The sequence below is a fragment of the Platalea leucorodia genome (genome assembly GCF_965183815.1).
Source record: "Platalea leucorodia genome assembly, chromosome: 4".
NCBI classification, from domain to species: Eukaryota; Metazoa; Chordata; class Aves; order Pelecaniformes; family Threskiornithidae; genus Platalea; species Platalea leucorodia.
This window is the reverse complement of record NC_138826.1, coordinates 5571538-5589325: the sequence shown is the minus strand read 5'-3', so window position 1 is coordinate 5589325 and position 17788 is coordinate 5571538. Positions and strand designations below refer to the sequence as shown.

At 42.3% G+C, this 17788-nt stretch overlaps 1 protein-coding gene across 1 annotated transcript in view; it reads left to right on the top strand.

Moving 5' to 3' along the window:
* LOC309588915 (scavenger receptor cysteine-rich domain-containing protein DMBT1-like) overlaps positions 1-17533 on the top strand; it is a gene marked incomplete at both ends in the record, with an annotated part of 41017 nt that extends 23484 nt beyond the window's left edge. Inside the window, 9 exons of the mRNA XM_082308726.1 lie at positions 4650-4754; positions 5132-5452; positions 5897-5926; positions 6705-6806; positions 10760-10870; positions 14683-15006; positions 16057-16098; positions 16569-16880; positions 17340-17533. Of these exons, the coding sequence (XP_082164852.1) occupies positions 4650-4754; positions 5132-5452; positions 5897-5926; positions 6705-6806; positions 10760-10870; positions 14683-15006; positions 16057-16098; positions 16569-16880; positions 17340-17533 (1541 nt within the window). The remainder of the gene's footprint in view (positions 1-4649; positions 4755-5131; positions 5453-5896; positions 5927-6704; positions 6807-10759; positions 10871-14682; positions 15007-16056; positions 16099-16568; positions 16881-17339) is intronic.
* Positions 17534-17788: the final 255 nt, after the last annotated feature.

The window sequence follows — 17788 nt, the reverse complement described above, 5'->3', positions numbered from 1 at the left end:
ACAAATCTTCTGCTCCTGCTAGCATTTGCACCTACCACCATGACTTCTTAGCTATGATGTAAAATAGCCTAAGGTGAGATCCAGCCTCACTAGGCAAGAGCTGGGTAGTGGCGTCCTCAGCCCTCAGCATGTTTGCTGGGGCTAATGTCTTCTTTGGCACCTGTTTTATAAAAGAGACTCAGGAAGGTTGAAAAAGCAAATCTTGACGCTTCTTCATACTCAAGATATTTGCATTCAGCTATGTTCCCCGTATTGTCCTATCCCTATATCAAGACTCCAAATAGAGGTGCACTGAAATGCCACTGATGATTAAGAGCTTAATTTATAAATAGATTAAATGCCTGCAACTAGATAATGTGAATTATGTCCCCACTTTCCATTAACACCCATGCATGGGATTTCTAGGGCAAGTAGCTTTACTGCTGAGCACACTGTTTGGCTAAATGTTGCCAAACGGACTCATTAACTATTTCTACAGGACTCTACACTTCCTAGAGAGAAATATTATTGAAAGTCCAACATCAGTCAAAGAAATACTTTCATTATAAGATGGATATGAAGTGCATTGAAATGGCACATGCATATCAGACTTCTGTGCCTTCTATGTGACATTGTTAGTTCAAAATCTTTAAATCCAGAGCACTTAGATCTGGGTCAAATCACAAGACAAAATGAATTTGTTTGTCATTGTTCTGAGAATAAAATCTTCATGAGATTTCAGATGGAGTTCTGGGCTGTTTCTAAAATTTCTTTTTCATTCAAACGTGAAAAATGTTTGTATAAAATAGCTTAATTGCTGTCAAGAAAGAAAACTGGTACATACCTTGCTGTTCAGGCCCAGCCTATAGCTACTTGGATAGAAATACATTGATAAGGATCTAACATAAACCCACTTAGTCACTGAATGACACTGAATTCAAGTAATACACACACACGGAACTAGGAGTTTAGATACTTAACATGACTGGTTTTGCTCTGAAAGGTACTGTGAAGGTAAGGGCATGGATATCTAGATAGATAGGACACATCATACTGTGCTAAGAAAATAAGAAAAGCATTTGCAGAAGGAAAGAGTTGCTGTTCATTTTTAAACCAGCTAAGAAAATTTAGCTTTGCTTTTTTTCACTCTCTAGCTGAGACCCATCTTCTCCCTGACAGTACAGAGCGAGGTAGAGCTGGAGGCATCCTTTGCAGTATCAGAGGCCACAGTGGTGTTGACACCACCACCTCATGCCAGGGAGAAGACTGTGTGGCCGGAGGGATCCTGCTGGATCCATGGCTTTGCTAGAGGCAAATCTTTTCCAGCTGTATAGGATAGCCTTTCTAGGTGAGATTCCCTTTTTTTGTGCAAGTCACCTAATCTGAAAAGATACCATGAAAATAGGTGGCAAAGGATAATCATCTCCAGCATGACCTGTTGTATATTTCCTCTTCATGATGACTTTTCTCATGCTTTCTCCTAGTCCTTAATTAATTTGTATTTATACTGGCACTACAATATCTTCTGCCTCTCATCCTATGATCTCTTATCTCTTGCCAGTAGAATAAAAACCTGTTTCTAGTTTCTCCCCTTCACCTGAAAAATATGTTCTGCCTCGATTCTTTTGTGTAGTATCTCACAGATGCAAAAGCATGTCTCATAGGTCCTAACACACACAGGTTTCACTTCCCTAGGCTCTGTGTAGTCTGTGTTTTTGAGGGATGTAACACACAGGACTGTCAGGTAGCATGTGTGCTTGTCCTTTGAAGACAAGGGGAAAATCTCAGTCTAGTTTGGTCATAAACATGCCTGCTGTGAAACTGCTAGATGGAGAGCAGGGCATAAATGGTCAGTGGAGTCTTCATCTTGTCCAGCATTTATAATACTGTAAAAAAGGTGACTAATTGCCTTCGTCAGCCTCACGATTCATAAGCATCATTTGGATTTTCCCTACTGTGCTCCATCAGTGCTCACCATTTTCTTGGGAACTCAGTGATCACTGCACAGGGCCCCATGACTTCAGTCTATAGGGGTCTTCCCCAGAATAGGGCATGGCAGCTGGTCATGCCCCTCTCTTTTAACATACAGATTCCTTGACTTGCACAGTTTTAGCTTAATTTAGCACCTTCTGGCCCTATCTTGCTCCATTTCCCTGGTTGCTGTAGTTCAGCAATTGCCCTTCTTATTTACCCCCAAAGCAGTTCTTCTTACCCAACCGTGCCTTGGCCAGTACCTCTTACAGATGTTTTATTGCTCTGCAGGCTGCAAGTGAGAGAGAGATAACTGCAGATCTGAAACATGCTGGAGGGATGTAGTCCCAGGTTAAAGAGAAGTCAGAGAAATATGAAAAAGCATGGGAGCTGCTTCTTACAGGAGTAATCTGTAGTGGACAGAGAGAATTTGGTTGAGATTTTCCTGACATTTTTAGGATGTTAATCTTTTGGCACAATTCTCACGCCAATTTAATCTGGTTTAGTATGGTTGTAGGTTGGAAACCGACTTACCTGGTGGCATGAGAATCCTTACCAAACCACCTAATCTCCAAAAGTAAATCACTGCTTCCTGGAACAACCACATCATCAACACACGGCCACAAAGGTGCCTGGGGAGTGTTTGCGAAGATCTCGGTAGCCAGTCCGGAACAGCGCTGTGGTCTAGATGTACTTATCCGGATGTCTGGATGTACCCTGTGAAATGAAAATACTCAGTAAATCACTTCCTTGGCATTGATCTGGAAGCTCAGGAAGAAAGATCAAATTGCACAGCACACACGTTTGGTATAGACCAGAACTCATTTAGTATAAATTCTGAAACTGCATTGGGTTGGAACAGACAACCGCAATGAAAATGGACCTTCAAGTGAGTCTCACTTGGATGCTGCTGTTAAGTGCTACTCTTCTATCTGAACCAGGTACTGTGTCTAAAATCTTTTCATGCTTGCAGGGAAATGTTACAGGCAGAATTAATTACTAATGCAGACTGCCTTGCTGGGAAGTGGTGGCAAAGAGTTTCCTAGAATATTGCTGACAAGCTTTGTACTGTAAAACCGATGGTTTAATTTGTCTTCTAATTCACAGATTCAGACCAAATCCATAGGTTATATTTCAAAATATAACCTGTGAAGATTGTGGGCTGAAGAAGGCTGAAGAATATTTTTTTTGTTTCTTTTCTGTGAGGGGAATAGTTTGGGGAAGTTTTTCTCTAAATGTTCTTCTTCAAATACCCTAGTTTTGAACTTAGAGTCTTCTATACTGTGCATTTAAAACTGTAGAGAAAGACAGAAAAAGAAACACAGAGCAGCCTACCAGACTCAAGTGAAAATACACTTTACTGCAGTGCCATGTTCCTTCAAACTTCAAACAACGCCAAACCTTCCTTATAATCTTGCTAGTTTGAATGAGATACTTTGATCTTTAATTACCAGCGTGGGCACCATGAATAAAGTCTTGTCAATCCCTTACAGAAAGAGATAATTTCATAGAGTGTAGATTAAGAGGTTGGCTATATTAAATTATTTATAAGAGAAGCGCAAAGGCAGCCCAGAGAGAAGTTCAGCATCAGAGAGGACTAAGCTGCCTTTCAAGAAAGTGGTCAAATCCCAGCACTTCAGCAACCCTATAATCTTTGTTCTTATTCAATAGGTTCACTTTTGTCTTTGGTTTGACTTGATGTGGACTGGATTTACTTTGACTGGAAAAATCACTTAGGATCCTGTCTTGCAAACCCAAGACTTTAGTATCACTAAAGTAAAAGTCTCTGAAAGTGAGTGTCTGAAGATCAAATGCCAATTTGAAAAAAAGAAAAAAAAATCCCCAAATGAATTTTTTCCTGGTTTTAGTGATTGAATCAGGCACATCTCTTCACAGCATGCTAATTCTGAAAGACCAAGGATATTATTTTAAAAAGCTGCCATTTGAAAACATTGCTTTGACCCCTGGCAGCCTAAATCCTTTTTCCTTTTAGTGAATACAAGTAGATTTTCAAATGTGTGACTAAAACTACAGATTATCGAAACCACACAATCAGACCACAGGTTTGTACCCTGTTTTGGAAGACCATTTCACCTCCTGGTATCTGAACCATGATGCCATGGTCTGGTTTAATCAAACACACAATTTTAAATACCTTAAGCAGTATATAGTATATTCTTCACTGCAGAGTTAGACAAAGTTGGGCTTCCTATGCAGACCTGAGCAGGCATTTGCAAAGATTTAAGCTAACATGCTGGGCTATCAGCCAAAACAACTGCCACAGTCTGCACAGACGAATGGTCCACAGCCTCCCCTGCTATTGTGGTAATCACACATGGCAAAGGTAAGTAACCCTTTCTGCTGTCACAGTGAAATTTGGCAGAGCTCAGATCCCAGAAGCCCATGTCTTCACTGGAGGTGAAGGATGTACACGAGGATTTCTGGGGTCAGATCCCTTTGCTCTTTCTGCTGCCATGAAATAAGGTCGTCTACAGCCATCTCCCACTGAACTATGAGCATGTCCTTCCAGACACAGGGAGGAACCACAGGATTGCTTTGATAACACACCACATACCAACACTTACTGTATCTAACACTGTATCAACCCATACTGGGTACCATCCCACAGCAAAACATAAAATATACCTAGAATTGTGGTATGTTATGCCAATGCTAATATGGTTTCTTATCTGCCATAGCAAGTGGTATGTGGTGGAACTCACCAAGTGGCTCAGAAACTGGAGGTCAAAACTCACCATGGAAGACATTTTCAGAATGGATAAAAGACAGATTTAAACCCAAAGGTAAGAGGGTGAGACATGCTCCTGAGTGTGAACATACCGGGCACACCTGTAGAGTTACATGAGCCAGCTCTGGGCGAGCTGGTTATCTCACCAGCACAGCCAACGATAACCTACCGTGATAGATCAGGTTCTGTACGCAGCAGAGCCGTGTGAACCGGGCTGAATTAATCGCACTGATTTGGGCTCTGCTGTTCAGCTCCCTGCCTGGCACTGCTTTGCACACTGCAGGTGTCCCCCAGTAAGCCCTGGGTACTGGGGACACAGAAATGCTGGGCAGCCCGTCCCTGCACGGATGGGAATGCAAGTTTGGATGTAAAAAGTTTAGATATTCTGGGAATAAACAAATTGAGATGTTTACCTGTCAATTTTTGCTTTAGTTTCAGAAGTTCCCCAACTGCGACTGGTATCTGGAGGGGACCGATGCGCCGGGAGGGTTGAAGTTTACCACGAAGGCAAATGGGGAACAGTCTGTGATGATCACTTTGATATGAACAGTGGCAGTGTTGTGTGCAGGCAACTTGATTGTGGTCAAGTTGTTTCTGTCTTGGGATGGTCTTACTTTGGCCCCGGCACAGAAGACATCCACCTGGATGACGTGCAGTGTAGAGGAACTGAATCTTACCTTTGGGACTGCCAGCACGCCAGCTGGAGCACACATAACTGTGAACACAATGAGGATGTCGGCGTCATCTGTTCAGGTAAAAAAAAAAAAAGTTATGTGCTCTTAAAAATCTCTTTGGATTTCCCAAAATCAGAGTAGAGCTTGGAAATCAGACTAGAGCTGAACTGTGTGGATGGGCTGGTCTGCATGATCAAGGAACAAAAGGATGTCCTGGACAAAATACCAAGATTGGCAGCAGCAAGCACTGAGTGCGAAAATGGTGAAAAGAAGGTAGTTCAGGACCACTTTAGTCAACATCTGATTACAGGCCATTCCCAAGATAATAAAGGCAACCAGTTAAGAGGAGATAGAAGCCCATCCAGATGTGAACGAGGCATGTCTGAATTGAAAATAAAAAGTAGCACTCTTGTCATAAACATAACTGAAATCAAAGATTGCATAGCTAGAAGCAGCCTATTTTGAAGCAATATAAATAATTGCACAATAAAAGTAATTTTTTGCTTTTTTTCCATGTTCACAGGTGTAGCATACTCCAGGGCTGCACTGATAGGTAAAGAAGGGCTTTTGAGACATAAGTCCATTAGCTCTTCACAGTCTCCCCAAATGCTCAGAGACTAATTTTTAACTCAAAAATTGTGTGATTACATCTCTTTGACAGACAGTATTCTAGAAAGGTACATGCTCCACGTTACTAGTTATTGCTCCAAATTACTATTCATCCACTGTAACATTATTTCTGTTCTTTGGATTGCTCATAGGAACTGTACTTGCCACTCATCTACTACTAATTAGGGAAAACATAAGGCAAGTCTTAACACTCGAGGTCTAAGTTTCTGTGTCCTGTTTTTTTCACTGTTCCTGAAATAATCATAGCACCCTGGAAACCTTAAAGTACGGATGTTACTCATGTTTCCCAGGGTTTTTAAGTGTTGAGTTAATTACTAATGCTCTTCAAAATACACAGCCACAGAGGAGTGGGTGCTAAAACACAGTTTTCGATCATATGTAGCCCAGAAGTGAAAGAGTGGTTTCCAAAATAATTTCTTCTCAAGACTTAAACCTGGAAAACCACATTGTAGGTGTCCTGAACTGTTGCGGCATACTCTGCGCATCTGTTTCTGCACTGATGGCACCACTGGCAAATATCTTTGAAATTCATTCAGAACTGCCATTAGTCGACAGAAAAGTCACTCACACTACCAGAAGTTAAGGTCTGATGCATTAACCCAGTGCTGCACGAAATGGGACGTTTAAATTATTTCACCAGTGTCTCAGTTCTCATGACCATTCTTACAGTTCTCTAATAATTTATTTCTTTTAACTTTCAGAATCCTCAACGAAGCCCCAAACTTCCACTTCTGCGTCAACGTTTTCCACAGACAGCACTGTTGTGACCTCTGCCACAGAACCCCTGACTTCTGCTGGCAAAGGCAAGGGAAAAAAGCAAACCTCAAATGTCACGTAGGGAAATTTTGAGTAATACATGCAATTTGTTTAGAGCAGACAGGAGGAACACTGGGAATTCTGTAAAAACATTTAATAACTCTGCCTGTAACTAGCCTTGGGAGAGCCAATGGCCAACACCATTTTCATTTTCATAGAAAAATGTGGTTGGAGGGAAAATGGGCATGTGATTAAGTCTACCTGCATATACAGTTACCAAGACTGCATGTATGTATGGTGAGATCTTTACAATTGGTTCATCTGAAGCACTTTTATCTGGATATTTTCTTCACCTTCAATTCTTTTAGTAATTTTTCTTATTTTTTCCTGCTTCTTAAGTTAGTGCAAAGGTAGAATGGAAATAGGATGTGTTTATACCCTGCTGAGAGGTGCACCAGTTGCATCAGTCTACCACGTTCACTTATAATTACTAATGGGCAGATGTTCTTCTGAGCCACATTACCAAAAGTTAAAGTCCAAGGAACTGACTTTCTTTTCCATGAAGCCTGAAGTATTGATGATTTCACAGATCCTTGAAATGTCTTTTCTTTTACATGGTAGTGTTTCTATTTAATAACATATTTCCCCACCCCTGGCCACCTCCACAGATTCCTCCTCTGCACCCAGCTCAAGCCCAGCAGGGACTGAGACACCGTCTGCTCCAGGGACCTTGACAGCCCTCACGGAAGGTGAGGCACACTTGCGTGCTGAAAGTCACTTCCAAAGCACAAGACAAATCTCATTCTTTATTTCCCCTAGCAATGGCTACTTCACATCTTTCCAAATGACTACTGCATCTCTAAGAGTAAAAGAATGCAGTCATAAATATCTATCTACTATCTTTATTATTAAATATTAAATGAAGGTGAAAGCCTTTTTTCAGCAAAAATAAAGGGCTATGCATTGACTCACTGTCCTGCAAAGCCCATATCTATTTACTTTCATCAAGATTTCAGTTCACGTGTTCATTCTCAATTGTTGCCAATCTCTCATCTTCTTTTTATTTCCTCAACTTTCTCTTGGCCTCAGTTACATCTTCTGCATCCACTATTGTCACAGAGGAAAATGCCAGATCAGCTCCGGAAATCCCAGCCACAGTTTGTAAAGGTAAGAACAGCCATTTTTATTCTATTTGGGTTTTTCAGCTGGACTAAGATGTGACCATGTAAATCTGTAAAATATTCATAGCAGAAAACTACAAATTAAACATTTCTGAGAAGGAAGAACCCCGTTACAACATCTTCACTTTAAAAATATCAGGCTGTCAGGATGTATCAGGAATATGCATTTAATGATTAACACCTCTGAGCTTGCAGCTGTAAATACTACGCTTAAAATTTTGCAAAGCAAAAGTGTCCAAGTCATTGTGATTTTGTGTGTCCTAGATTAATAAAAACTCCAGAAGCACTAAGGAGCACAGCCAGGCATTTGCGCTCATCTCCCTCAGTTGGACCTCTGCCTCTTGTTATGTAGCAGACTGATAACACAGTTTTTTATCAAGCTTGAGACCTAAAGCAAGTCACAAGCTCCTCAAATCACACTTGTGCTTTTAATTGCTACTTGCAACTATTGAATTTCTCATCCTTATAGCCTGCTGTGGTAGCACAGGTGCCTCCCTTGCTTCCACTGCCACCACAGAGGAAAGCAGGACATCAGAAATCCTGACTATGCTGCAGACAGGTAAAGGGCATTTGCACAACATGCAGCATGTTAGAAAAACGTGGCTATAAGTTTTGGTTAGGAGGGGACATCAGTGGAGATGCCAAGAAATGTTGCAAAACTGCCATCTCTCAGTGCAGCTAATGCTTGTCTATGAATTTCCTCTGCTTGGTACCAACCTGCTGGCTTGCTGGCAGCACAGGCAGGCTATCACTAACACTACCACTACTCCAGCCGGGAGCTGCAGATGCTATATGCAATGCCTGCTTCAAGGGAAGCTGAACGGTGCGGAATTCAAACCACAGAATCTGAAGGAAATCATTATTTTTATCTTTATTCCTTTAGAAACATGACTTGGGAAAAAGCCACCCAGTCTATGTTTGTCACCCTCTGTAACATTACCTACCTGGATTCTAAACAATTTATAAGCCTCCAGACTTGGGCTTTCTTATCAAGTCAGTCCAGCATGAATGTCAGGCCCTGCACTCCCTTTTGAGGATTTCTCAGCTCGGATTCAGCCTCTCCCAACCTGTGGCCCAAGATGTTGCAGGCTGAGCCCAGAGAGCTGGGGACGAGAGACCTGGCTCTCCCTCCGGCCTCCCTCCCCTCTTTGGCGCGGCTCCCACCTGCTAATGGTGATGCTCCATAGGGCAAGGAGATCCAGTGGAGAATTACAGGAAAAACAGATGCTGTATTTCAGTGCAGGTCCTGATGGCCTCTCCCTCCTTTCTCCAATGACTACTGTCCCTCTGGGAGAAAGACTTGCAGTCAGATAAGCCAAGAATAGCTGTAGTAAACATTTCCCTCTATACAGCCAGAATGCCCTTAGTTATTTCACTTTGTGAACTTCTTAATAATGTTGACAAAGCATGCCCCGTTGCAGTGTTGGGAAACTATATACCAATAAATGTTACTGCCAAATTACAACACTCATTTCTATTTTTGCTCCTCATACTCCTTTTGCTTTTCTCACTGTCGGTGAGAGAAGTCTGAAACTTTGTTGATGCTTGTAATGCAAAGCATTAACATGAAGATCCATTTCTGAGCCACGTCAGTGGATGTGGACAGGCTCCCTTTTCCACAAAGCCTGAAGGCAACTAAATTCCTCAAGAGCTGATTTCAGTCATTCAGCCTTACCTGAACGCTCTCTCCCTCTCGTTTCCATAGTTCTTCCTCCTTCTCACAGCCTCTGAATATACTGCAGAACCATCCATTTCACCCACCCCATTTACAGGAGATGGTGGTACCTCAGCTCCAGAAATCCCTTCCACAGCTGCTGAAGATAAGAACAGACCCTATGCCATAAAATCTAATAATAATAATAGTGCTTAAGTTTGTTTAAAATAGATTACATTGGTAGGATTACAAGAACTGTATAAAGTTTAAGATCAGTCAACTGCTAATTAATCATCTCACTAAAGAAAGAATCCAGCTTCTAAAGCCTTCATTTCTAAAATATTGGGCTGTCAAAGTTTGGGAGATACGTAATTACGAACAACTTGGGGCTTTAAGCTGCTCGTACTTTTTGCGTAATTTAGGCATCAGCAGAAGTGCCCAAATATCAGTGCTTTTGTCTGGGCAAAAGTGGATATTTTACAGTGGAGAGCATCAATGATTAAATCAGATTGTGACATCTTCACTGTAAAGATTCAATAATCTGTGACAGTTCTTTCCCAGTCCTAAAGATGGAGATGCCACCACCTGATGCAGCACAGAAGCTGGTTCTCTATACTTTCCCACTCATCCTTGTTGGACTCTCTCACCAAGCAGATCGATATTTCTCTCCAGTAATGTATTTCCTCAACTCTTTCACAGTCCCTTCAACACTCCTGTATTCCTCCTTCACATTCACTTCAACAAATGAAGAGACTGAGGTGGTATCTACACCAGGAATCCTAAGCACAGCTTACAAAGACAAAGTTATAGTTGCAGAATCAATTTTGAGACTAAGCAAGCTAAGGGAAAGCCATACTCTATGGAAAATGTATGCAATGAAGTTTTAATAAAGAGGGCTAAGAACACATTGCTTCATTCTCCAGTAGCTAAGAAGCTTAAAAATCCACATTTTAAATATTTATTTATCATGGTATTACATGGTGAAAGAGACTCAGGTAGAAGTACAAGGGAGAAGTCCATGTTTGTTCTCTGAAACAAAGCTTCCTGTATTTTCACACTTTTCTAGCAAAATGACAAATCCAGATCAATTTAACGAGAAATTTAATTCGGGTACATATTCGTGTTTGGTCATTATTGTTCATTGTTCTTGTTTTTTTCCTCAAAGCTTCAACAGGTTATTCTGTCACAGAAACGGGTGACTTGATCACATCTGCCCCAGTCACAGACAGTACTGAGCCATTAACAACTCCGGCATCACTGTCTACACTGAGAGGAGGTAAGAAACAGTCAGATACAACCTGCGTGCCTTGCGTTGTTTAGGAGCAAAAATGGCGCTGTCCTGCATCACCACGCAAGGCACCATTTGGGGCTCAGAAAATCCCTGAGCCACAAACAGGTGGCAGCTAGGAGATGAACCTTACCTCCTGCATTTGTCCCGTTCGCATACTCCTCCTCAGCACCTCTTAGTTGTCCCCGTTGGCAAAATTAACTTATCCAGAGCTTTGGTCCAGCCCTTCTTCAGCGCTGATCATGCTGCAATGTGTGTGCATATGTTCCACCTTTTCCCCATTCTCTTTGCTGGGGCAACTCTTATTCTGGCGTCTATTTTGCAAGGTTTTAATGAATGAGCTGGTTTAATGAATCTATGAAATAATTTCTTAGGTATTAAAAAAATCTTAAAACCAGAATTTCACCAGACAGGGCCACTTTGCATCAGCCATCACCTGAGCTGGCACCTTCTTATCCACCACGTGCTGTCCTACCTCCTCTTCTAAGGAAGCAGAAATTGATAGCACCAGTAGGCTTTAAACTCCTATGCAAATCTCCACCAGGGGAGATGACTACGTGTACTTTGCCTCTGAACTTGACAGATAGTTTCAAGGTACACAAAAAATGTGTTGGACGCTGCATTCAAAGTTCTTTTATCGATGAACATTTTCCATAGTGCCTACAGTTGCTCTTTTAACTCTCTGTAGACTCCAAGGAGCAGAGGAACTGTTGGCCATCCTCTTTAGAGCCCTCTTCAGAACAGTGAAAGACACTGCCCACAGAAACTAAATTCAGCTCTTTAAACCTTTCCTCAGAGCTCATGGTTTTCAAGCGTATTATATTCTTGATTCATTCATCCAAGCTCTCCCCATGATCTCTATCTTTCTTAAACGCGCAATCACCAACTGAGCAGCTGAGGTCTCCAGCGCCAAGGAGGGTAAGTAGCTCCCGTGTAGCTCTCTGCAAGCAGGACTGAGACCGGACTGGCTCACTGTAGCCTTAACATTAACAACTTCCAGTTTTTCCATGGTCCTTCTGTGCCAGCTGAAAGGATGATTTTGCCTTTGTGCGTTGGGTTTCTCTTTCCAATGAGTAGCCCATTCCACCTGTCTTTATCGAATTTCAGCTTGCTAATTTTTGACATTTATTCAGTTTATGAAGATCATTTTGAATTCCATCGTGTCCTCCAGAGAGCGCACAGTTCCTGCCTTTCCTTCTGCCACTCTCTCTGTACTGTTCCCGTTTCAGTGGCAAGGGCTGAGGATCTCATTACGGTACGGTAGCTGTGGCTGGCAGTTTCATACCATCTGTTAGTCCAAGGTGCTGCATAACGTGATAAACAATTACCAAGGCAACTGATAACTCCTCTCTTTCCAACCTTTTTTTAGCGCTGCTTGTCTTCTACAGCCTTCTCTATGCTGTCAGAAGTTCAGAGCTGTGACTCAATGCCAGTGGTAGCAGCACTAGAAAGTGTAATACAGATTTGCTTACTGCTCCACCCATTAACCTAATTTCAAACAATTTTTTCATGTTCAAGATCTAGGATCTATCCACCCGAATTTCTACAAATGTTGTCTTAGAAACAAACAGACAAATCTTCAGCACAGTGAAGAAGAAATTTCAGTCAGTGTTTTTCTACTTTTTTCCTGCCAGTCATTTCACTTTCGAAAGGATAGAAATGAAAACTTTCCTACTTCAAAGAATATTTTACAGAGCTTTGATCAGATTTTGCTGCTTGCCTTACTTATTCAGACTGAGCTCTATTCCAGCTGAGTGAAGGAAGTTTGCACTTCTTTGCACACACCAGTGAAACTGAGAAATGAATGTGGTCCCTCAAGATTTACTTTTATTTGCTTGGCTTTCAGAATTTGAACATGCATTTCTTAAATGAGTGATCCGTTGACTATCATGCAGGCTTAAGGAACCTAATACATGGTGTATATATGGTTTCCTAAGAATTACTATGGAACTATGTGCTTGCAACTATTAAGTGCTTTGCCTGTGTCTGCTCAACCAAGTATTTGAGCAAACAATTTCACCTTATTTATGCATACTGTGTGTAACAGGGATGCTTTTCAATGGTTAAAGGGAAAAAAAGGCTCCTCTATAGCTCTGACTAGTAATCTCATTACTTGCATTTGTACATACTGCAGGTAAACTGTTGTTTGTTTTAAAGTCTCAGGCAAACTAAGTAAGTGCTCACTGATTCCTTTGATTATATTCTACACTTTACTAAGCACAAAGCATTGACTTTGAAGAGATACAAATATCGATTATTTCTTTTTATTTATTTGCTGAAAGTAAAAAGTTGCCTTTCAGTTGTCTGTAGACACCCCCACAAGAATGCATTAAAGATTCTTGGGACTGTTACTTAATCAGTCCTTTATTTTCTGAAAAAGTGCCCCCCCAAAATTTCAGATTGATCTTCATATTTCACATTAATGAAATACTTCATTTACTTAGAAACTCTAATAGGAAAGATGCCTCCTTCCCAACAAAGCCATTTTTAACATCAGCTGAATCACAACAAATTTATTTCTGCCTGTAATTTAAGTTAAGATCTGGATATAGAATTTTTAATCTACCTCTTTCTCACTACTCCCAGCTGGATTTAGATGGCTAACGTAGTCCAGTTCTTAAACTTTTTATTTAACACCTTTCACCATTGCTGGTGAATATTCGACACCTGGATCAACAGCTTAATTATCTTTTGTCTCTATTATCTGTTTTTCTCCCTGAAATCATATTTGTCAGTCTTGTAGAAGTTTAGACCTAGATCTTGGGAAGTGAGCCAGGCACATTGCTGCTGGCGTTTCTTTACAGCCAACTTTTGCAGAAGTAAATGATAAGCATAGCACTCAGATGGAAGGAGCTTTGATCATGGTCAGCAAAAAGGAATTAAAGAGAAAGAGAGTCCTAGGAAACATGGCCCTCATTCTGAATGGATGTGCATTAGTTGGTTACAAATGGCTGCCAGGTGACAGCAAAATGTCCCAAAATGAAAACCTTGTAATTACTGACCCACCAAGGAGTAAGACAGGTGTGTATACTTGGTACAGTTTATGATGGTCACAAACTAGGAGGAACTCAATTATGTTGTCGGCGGTGTCTCTGATTTCTTTCTCTGAAAGAAAAATACACTCCAGGCCCATAAAACTAATTTGGAACTTCAGATCTCTAAAAGCCTTTCCCTCTGAAAGTGAGATAAATGTGTGGAGTATTCCCTAAGTAGCCAGCTCTCAGAAATGAGCCTGGTATGTAGAAATAGCTCTGCTACTCTTCTGGGGAAATGATGTTGTGCCAACCATCTGCTACGCCAGAGCAAGGATGGGAAAAGAAGCTGAACCAGGCACTATTTAAAGGAAGAAAAAAAAAAACAAACCCAAACCACAGCCCTTAGATTGCAAGGTATCCCAGGAAAAATTTGGTTCTGGGTATTTGTGTTCACCCTTTCGACAGCACTACGGTATAGATGAGAATGATGGTGAAGAAAAGGTAAAAAACCTTCCCTTTGTTGCCCAAGGTGGGGAGGGGAGGCAGTTAGCTGCACGGGTGAGGATCATTTTCCCTAGAGATCAGCACATTGTGGAAGAGGATTATGTCTGTGCCCATTGGGTATTGCATGTAGAAAGACGCGTTCGAGCATTTATATTATTTATCCTACAACAGCACTGAAATTCAGGGGAGGAAGCTTTGTCAGAGCAGACCACGTTGTGGGCTACCTGCTCCTGTCCTCCCTGGGGTGGTACTTGGCCTGAAGACAGGACCACCACCTCGGATAAACGCCACTGACCCCCGACGCCGGCTCTTTCTCCGCAGCAGATACCTCGGCTCTGTCCTTGAGGCTGGCAGACGGTGACGGCCGGTGCACGGGCCGCGTTGAGCTCTATCACAACGGCAGCTGGGGAACAGTCTGCGATGACGGCTGGGAGCTGGCGGACGCCGAGGTGGTGTGCAGGAGGCTGGGGTGCGGAGAAGCTCTGCTGGCTTTGCCTGAAGCCCGGTTTGGTCCAGGCTCTGGGAACATCTTCCTCGATGACGTGCAGTGCAGAGGGGATGAAGACGACCTTTGGGAGTGCTCCCACAGAGGCATCGCTGTCCATGACTGCCGACATAAAGAGGATGCCAGCGTCATTTGCGCAGGTATGCTAGCACATCTCTCATAAACTATTGCTCCATGAGTGATGCAAGCTTGCCTGCAGCTAAGATTTTGATGCACAACTTGTTTCCATCAGTGGAATTGTGTCAGGCATGAAACCAAGACCTGTGAGAACTGCTGTGTTTTACCACATTTTTTCTTTTTGTTAACTTGTGCAGTTTATGCACTCAGGTTTGTGGTTTAATTTTTTATTTTAATTCCCAAATCCTTTGGCTACCTGGTATATCATTGTCAATCTTATCAGATGCCATTTCCTACTCTATTACCTGACTGCTTTATGCATTACTATTTGAATCATAATTTTACATCATCACTATTATATTTCAGGCCTCCTAGTCCTGATTTCCCATAAATTATGAACGATGACTAGTAAATCAAATTTCCTTTTCTTGTATTTAGTAGGAAATTATTTTTAGTAACTTCCTTTAGGATTTTTCCAAATGAATTCCCAGTTTTCCAGCAATTCTGTATTCTGACTGGAAACACGTGTGCCGTTGGAGAGCCCGAGTCACTGCCGCCTCTGTGCGGCCAGTGCCACGGCAAGTGGTGGTCCATGGACAAAGCTCATCCACGTGGTGGGCGCTCGATGAGCCTGAAATGACAGAGGTGAAACATAACTGGCTGAACTGGGTTGTGGATGAGACCTGGCACAAAGAACACTGGTTTGCAGCTTATCCTGGGGATACCTTTCTCTGGGGAAAAATCAAAGCAAATTTGGAACAGAGTTAAGCTTTTTAGTAAAGACCTCAAGTGGAGTTAAACACGCGACCCAAGCAGACATGTGGCTCTTTGGTGAGGATGTCCCACACCTAAAACAATTAACGATTACACCTGCAAGGTAACTGCGACCATTAACACCTGCCATTTAAAAAAAGGGTTTGCAGCTTTCTCCCTTTTGGCGATGATGCTTCCAGAGATGAATGGGTTGCTCTATATCGCTACTGCTTTCTTTTTTTCCACATAGTAACTGAAGAACGTTATTAAGCATCCTCTGTGGTAAAATTAGGAATTCACTTTTCTGTTTCCTTTTCTAGAGCCAGTTACTCCCCCGGTCACAACAGAGCCCGTTCCAGCTGGTGAGTTCTCCCTAGATGGGTCTTGCAAAGCTTTCACAGCTGATGTATTTTATATAGTAACTTAAGCACTGGTAGGAAGGCAAAAATTTTATAGGTAAAAGTTTCAAAGGAAGTAAATGCATGTAAGAGGAGTTTCTGAGATACTTGAGGTTTATCTAAGAGTTTTCCTGTTAGAAAATACTGCCATCAATACGAATGGTTATGTTAGCTATGGACATATACATCAGAGCCTGAAAGAGAAAAAAAATGTTTATATTTACTCCCAGGTGTATATGGCACACTATGAGGGCAAGGATTTATGATAGCTGATGAACTGACACAATGTGGCATGTTACAGTAAGATTAATTTCATCTTTTTGCCACTTTCTGTACAACACAACAAAGTTGGCTTTTGCTCTTTGGTAAATGCACCTGGAAAGCTCATTTCTGAGGCTGCTGAGCACCCGTGCATTTCCCTCTGCTTTTCCAAGACATGTCCCTGAGACTGGTGGACGGAGGGGACGTGTGCTCGGGACGCCTCGAAGTCTTTCACAACGGGAGCTGGGCAACTGTCTGTGATGACTCCTGGGACATGACGGACGCCACGGTTGTGTGCAGGCAGCTGGGCTGCGGGGATGCTGTCTCAGCCAAAATCAATGCCTTTTTTGGGGAAGGCACAGGAGATATTCTCCTGGACAACGTGGCGTGCAGAGGGGATGAGTCCTCCCTGGAGCAGTGCTCTCACAGGGGGCTGGGCACGCACGACTGCTACCACAAGGAAGACGCTGGTGTTATCTGTGAAGGTACTCACCTTTTCTATTTTATTTAATGTGAATTGAGTTTCCTAAGCCAAAGCCATGCATGCAAGCTGGTATGGGTGAAAGAGGAGCTTGGCGCAAGGCTGGGACCACTATGGGAACGGGGACCCTTGGCAGTGGCCATGCAGGGAGAGGGGAGGCCAATGAGAGCCCAGAAGGATGGCCAGGGGCACCCTGGTCACAGCAGGAACCAGCCACCACGGGCTCCATACATCCTGGGGCCGTCTCGTCCCTCCAACAAGGGACTCCTCTACCTGGGTCTGGGGAAGCAAAGAGGGAAGAGGGGACTATAGGCATTTTCTTCCAGTAGGTTTTGGCAGACCAACATGGAATCAGCTTTTGGGACAAAGACTATTTGCCTAAAAGCCTCAAAGCACTTGTGCCAGACTTGGAGTTTTATAAATGTATTTTCTTCTCTTTATGAATTTGTACTCATTTGCAAAGATCTGCATCATATTTATGTGAAGTTTATTGAGGATAACGAAGAAAATTCCTGCCAGCTGAGGATGCAGAAGGAAATGGTTTTGATGGAGGTTCTGGCACTAGATGAATGTGGTGTGTCTGATCCTAGACCTCAGTGTAGGCTGGCAGGCCGCTGCATCTTTGTGGACTCAGCTGTTCTGCCCAAGAGAAAGTGAGATCCTACAGGGAAGCGATACCCATGCTGTGCTGTCATATTGTATTATAATGCTGTAATGACTAACAATAGCCGTGAGACCTACACATTCCTGAAGAAGTCAATAAGGCTTCTACTGCCCTTCTGAAGAGGCCTATATTTTCACTTTGATTTTAGTTTTGTTATTTCTTCTCGTCTCTCCTTTTTCTGGTACCATGCACTGTTCTTAATTGCCGATAAATAATTTCAATTAATATTTGAGAAATAATTGCAATGA